The sequence below is a fragment of the Myotis nattereri genome (genome assembly GCF_964212035.1).
Source record: "Myotis nattereri genome assembly, chromosome: 1".
NCBI classification, from domain to species: Eukaryota; Metazoa; Chordata; class Mammalia; order Chiroptera; family Vespertilionidae; genus Myotis; species Myotis nattereri.
Window position 1 is genome coordinate 75163968 of NC_138075.1, and position 5792 is coordinate 75169759.

Sequence of the window (5792 nt, forward strand, 5' to 3'; positions counted from 1 at the left end):
ACTTCCTTAAATTTGGGGAAGCATTTATGAAAGTCATTTTCTTATTTAGAAATAAGATAAGTTAAATACAGAGTTTCCAAAATATAATTTGAAGACTGCCTATATTAAAACCACCTAGGAAGCCTTTAAAGGTGCAAATGATGTGATTGTGTCATTGATCTGCTGAATTTGAATTCTAGAAACCAACAGAAATGATTTGGAGTTTACGATTTATGATGATGACTTATGATGATGATGATGATATGTCTCCATTCCTGGAAGGTCTTGAAGGAAGGCTACAGAGGAAGGCACAGCCCATTCAACCAGCTGATGAACCTGCAGAAAAGGCTGATGAAGCAATGGAGCTTTAAATGATAATTCCCCAGTCTACATGTGTATTATCAAAGGTGTAAGAATGCAGGAACATGTGCTGATGACAATAATCTATACTTTGAACCCAAAGTTGCAGTGGTGGAATGGTATGTTTTAGGAATCAGTCCAAATGTGTGGTTTGGAATTCTAAGCATTTTCACTGAAACCATATAATGGGATTTTTTTTGGGGGGGAGGAGGGTATATGTAATCATTTTCTAGGAAGTATAGTTATCTGTATTAATGTTTTAATATGAAGAACATTTGTTTTAAAGACAACTGTGAAATAAAATTGTTTCATCTGCTAAAAAAAAAAATGAAAGTAGCCTTCGAAAAGGATAAAAAAAAAGCAATTTAAAATTGCTAGTATGATCAACAATTTCTGAGTATTTTTAGTATTTTTATATATATGCAAGTAATACTTTTTTAATATGTCTGTTTTTTCTTGAGAATTTCTAGAGATATTTATTTCTTTTTTTAAATTTTATTTTTATTTTTTTTATTTTATTGCTTACAGTCTTACAAAGGGTATTACATATGTGTCCCTTTTTTTTCCCCCGCCCTTGACAATCCCCTGGCCTCCCCTACCCCCCAGTGTCTTATGTCCATTGGTTATGCTTATATGCATGCATACAAGTCCTTTGGTTGATCTCTTACACCCCTCCCTCCTGCCCCCCACCCCTCCCCGGCCTTCCTGCTACAGTTTGACAATCTGTTTGAGGATGCTCTGCCTCTGTATCTATTATTGTTCAAAAGTTTATAATGGTCTCTATTATCCATGAGTGAGTGAGATCATGTGGTATTTTTCCTTCATTGACTGGCTTATTTCACTTAGCATAATGCTCTCTAGTTCCATCCATGCTGTTGCAAATGGTAAGAGTTCCTTCTTTTTTATAGCAGCATAGTATTCCATCGTGTAGATGTACCACAGTTTTCTAATCCATTCATCTACTGATGGGCACTTAGGCTGTTTCCAGGTTCTAGCTATGGTGAATTGTGCTGCTATGAACATAGGGGTGCATATATCCTTTCTGATTGTTGTTTCTGGTTTCTTGAGATATATTCCTAGAAGTGGGATCACAGGGTCAAATGGGAGTTCCATTTTTAGTTTTTTGAGGAAACTCCATACTGTCTTCCATAGTGGCTGAACCAGTCTGCATTCCCACCAGCAGTGCACAAGTGTTTAAACACATATTTCATTTAGCCTGTAGAGTTTATATTTATATCTGTTTCTATATTTCTTACATTTCCTAAGAATAATGATTTTATATTACAGGCTATTTGTCTTCTCCCTCTACTCCAAAATGTTGCATCATTTTTATAAAATTCCTAAGTATTACTTTTTTCATATATCATTGATTAGTGGGAAATGTCCAGCATCAATATTAATCTCTAGTGAAAAACCAACTGGATTATTTATTTATGATTAGTTGCCTCAATTCTGCTGAATTTTGATCCTCAATTACCTCATCAGTTGGTAATATTGTTAATAAAGTACTGACTGAGAATTCAAATATAGGCTTCTCTGATTCCATAGTCAAGTCTCTATAGATGAAGGCACATGAGTAATAGTTGCTTTATTATGAATTAAATTTCTTAATTATCTCCTTTATATTGAGATATCTATCTGACTTCACTAACAGTGGTGGTATATCAGTAAGTGTTTTGATTTGTTCTTGCTTCTGTAATATCTCTCAAAATGTTTTCTAAGTCTCAATGAAATATTTACAAGTTACCTTTCCAAGTATGGGGAAAGAAAACAGCTGTGAAATATCTCTTTCCTAATCATTACCACATTGATCAGAGAATATATAAAGGGCTCCTTCATTTGTTCAATACATATTTATTTTATTTTAAGCATTTTAAAAAGTGGTGGGAACATTAAGATAGTAAAGAAAAAACCTCAGTTTTCAATGAATTTACCTAACATTTGTGGCTTCTGTCTTCATCACCTAAATTAGTTGCTGAAATGGCTTCTATAATCCACCAACTAAGAAAAAGCTAAAGCAATACAAATAATTTATAGTACGTTAGTATTTTACATTCACATTTTATTTGTGTCTAGTTTGTCATAAACTTGACTGCTAATTTAATTTTCTTGCCCTTGATTATAAAATCTTAGTAAGCAGTACACAAGCTTATGAATTAGTCTTACTATAACCCTGAAGACAACCTATGTCAATGAGAATTTGTTTTTTATGATAATGGTGACAGAATATAAATTGTGTTCAATAATTCATACAGGAAAAATATCATGACTCATTTTTATACACTTTCTAACATCCTTCACAAATTGCTTATAGACCATGCCATTGTTTCACTAAAGCAAATCAACCAGTTTCAAATATCACCATCTGTATCGTCTGTCATTGAAAAAAACAACTTTAATAAATAAATAATAGTAAAGCTCTGTTATGAGCTAGGCACCAAACTAGATATATTCATATCTATTGTAATTTTTACCCTCCAAAAGAGCACTGAGGGGTAGGCATCATTTTGTGAATACTACAGATAAGGAAATTATGGTTCCAATAATTTCATTCATTTGTCTAGATTCAATTGGCTTGTAACTCACAGATGGGTACTTGAACCCACACTATTAGGCGATTGATCTGTCAATTATACTACTACATGGCTGTTAGCAGTATGGAGAAGTGACAAAACTAACTAATGTGTCCCACTAGTTTATTATTCAACAGCCATATAAATTTGATTCACCCTAATTCATCTAACTGATACCCTTTAAATATTTTGTGGGAATAAAAACATATATAAATTCCTTATTCAATTCATCTAGTTTTATTCAGACATCTAATTTTTAGAAAGCTTAAAATTCAAGAAGAAAATAAAAACTGTGGCAAGGCAAAGAAAAAGCTGTGAGAGTTTGGAAAGGGTAGTTTGTGCCACTGTGTAATAGCAAACTGAATAGAAAGAAAGAATAGAATAAAATTTGGTCAAATGAAAGGATAGAATGAAAGAACACAGACTGATAAAAACAGAAAACAGATTTGCTTCAGGGAAGAAAAGGAAGCAGGAGATAAGAAAATTCAATGTGGAAGGAGTTTTCCTGAGTTTAATGTACTTATAAAGCCATAACTAGAAGTATTACAAAAGAAAACGGAACAACTAGGCTCTCATCTCCTAACTCATTAATACAGAATGAATCATTTTAACCTCAGATTCTTTGCTTTCAGAAACTCACTTCAAATTCTTAGGGCCTCTGCTTTTTCCAAGGAAGCCCACTCCTACCCCACAGCTTCCGCATGGCTGACTTGACCTCTTTGTTCCGAAGGGTGTAGATGAGGGGATTCAGCATAGGGGTGATAACATTGTAGAGTACAGACACCATTTTGTCCACAGAAAAAATGGAGAAGGGACGAGCATAAATGAAAATACAGGGTCCGAAAAAGAGTGTTACCACCATGAGGTGGGAGGCACAAGTCGAGAGTGCCTTTTGTCTTCCCTCCTTGGAGCGAATCTTGACAAGGATAACGGTGTAGGAAGAAATCAGCACCACAAACGAGCTGGTAGAGATCAACCCACTGTTAGATACCATTAGTAATTCAATGACAAATGTGTCTGCACAGGCAAGTTTGATGACAGGGGGGACATCACAAAAGAAGTTGTCCACCCGGTTTGGCCCACAAAAGGGCAAACGGGTAGTGAGAATGGTCTGGACAGTAGAGTGCACAAATCCTCCCATCCAGGAGGCAGCTACCAACACACAGCATAATCCTCGACTCATGATTGTGGTATAGTGCAGGGGGCGACAAATGGCAACGTAGCGATCATAGGCCATCACTGTGAGCAGGAACATCTCAGCTGCCCCTACAAAATGCAGGAAAAAGAGTTGCGCAATGCATTGGACATAGAGAATGAGCTTGTTTTTATCAAGCAAGTCAGCCAGAAGCTTAGGAGTAGTTACTGTTGAATAGCAAAGGTCCAGAAAAGAGAGGTTGCCAAGAAGAAAATACATGGGTGATGAATTTAAATTGTTATCAGAAGCCACTGTGACCATGATGAGGACATTGCCTATCCATGTGGACACATAGAAGAAGAGGAATAGTACAAATAGCCCTGCCTCAATAGATGGTTTCTGTGAGAAGCCTGCCAGGGCAAATTCTCTCACCACTTCTGTCTGGTTTTCATCCATTTGACCTGGCTCCACCTAGATTCAAGAAATTAAACAAGGGACATTAGCAATAAAAATGGATGAGATGTTTTACACAAAATACAAGAAACTTTTCATTTTCAAGAGATATTTTTCCCTAGAATATTTTGATTAGCTGGAAGAAATTCTCTCCTTAGCTAATATAAAAATATATTCTCCAACCAGCTCCAACTTTGAGACAGCCAAGATTTTCTTAGAGCATGAAGTTGCCTGGTCCCAGCCTTTCGCTTCAACTTGATGAATCTCTCTTCCATAATTCACAATTTTACTTTTCTTTTTTAACATTGTCTCTAAACATAGGTTACATTTCCCTGAGATAGTAATATATACATATGTACTATATTAACATATGTACATATGTATATATTAAGATTATTAAATTTTAAGTGAGGCTTTTATTTAAAATTTTAAAATGAACCAACAAATTATGAAAATAAAATGTTATCTTCTCCAATAGAATATAAACTGTAATTGCAAGTCTCATGTGGCAATATTAGCATAATTTAAATATATATATATATATATTGTTGACAGTATTACAGATGTCCCCCAATTTGCCTCCCTCTGTTCAGCCCCTACCACACCCCAGGCCTTCACCACACTATTGTCTGTGTCTATGGGCTATGCATAGAAGTTATTTGGTTAATCTCTTCTTACCTCCTTAACCCCCAAAACCTTAAGAAAAAATAAAACTTGAAGTTAGAATTTAAGATTCGACTAAATAGGCATAAGCTCTGTAGAGGTTGTATTTGGGATAGCAAATCACACTATGTAGATGATCAGGCTACAATAATTACCCTGCACTCTTTTCTATCAAGATAACTCTTGTGGGTCTCTGCCCTGTGCAAAGGGCTGGAGAAAGGACCACATTCCACTTTGGGCTTATTGCTAGTTCAATGACCCTTACCTAACTTTCCTAAATACCTGTCCAGCTTATTATCGTCTATAACACATTTCTGTCCAGATTATTATTGTCTACAATACATTTCTCTTCTTAAGTCAGCTGTGAACATATAGGCGTAGGTTATGCTTTTAATGACTAAATAGAATCATAAAATAATTATTCATGCATTTACGTGATTTTTTTCTTTTGACTATCCTATCAAATTTGCCAAAAGTAAATTATTTCTCCGTGGTAAAATAAATATTAGCAATCCAGGGAGTGTGTGTGTATGTGTATGTGTATTTTACCCATTCATATGAGCAATGGCTAGAAGAAACTACTGCATTAAATTAAATGGATGATAGTCTTTTGAAGACTTATGAGAGCT

At 35.0% G+C, this 5792-nt stretch overlaps 1 protein-coding gene across 1 annotated transcript; it reads right to left on the minus strand.

Annotated features, from left to right (window-relative positions):
• Positions 1–3561: 3561 nt before the first annotated feature.
• On the minus strand, positions 3562–4503 carry LOC308521048 (olfactory receptor 4Q2; the record flags this gene model as incomplete). Its single annotated transcript, XM_081093856.1, has 1 exon — positions 3562–4503. One exon carries the CDS (start codon positions 4501–4503, stop codon positions 3562–3564), a length of 942 nt encoding a protein of 313 aa, XP_080949982.1.
• Between the last annotated feature and the right edge of the window lie 1289 nt (positions 4504–5792).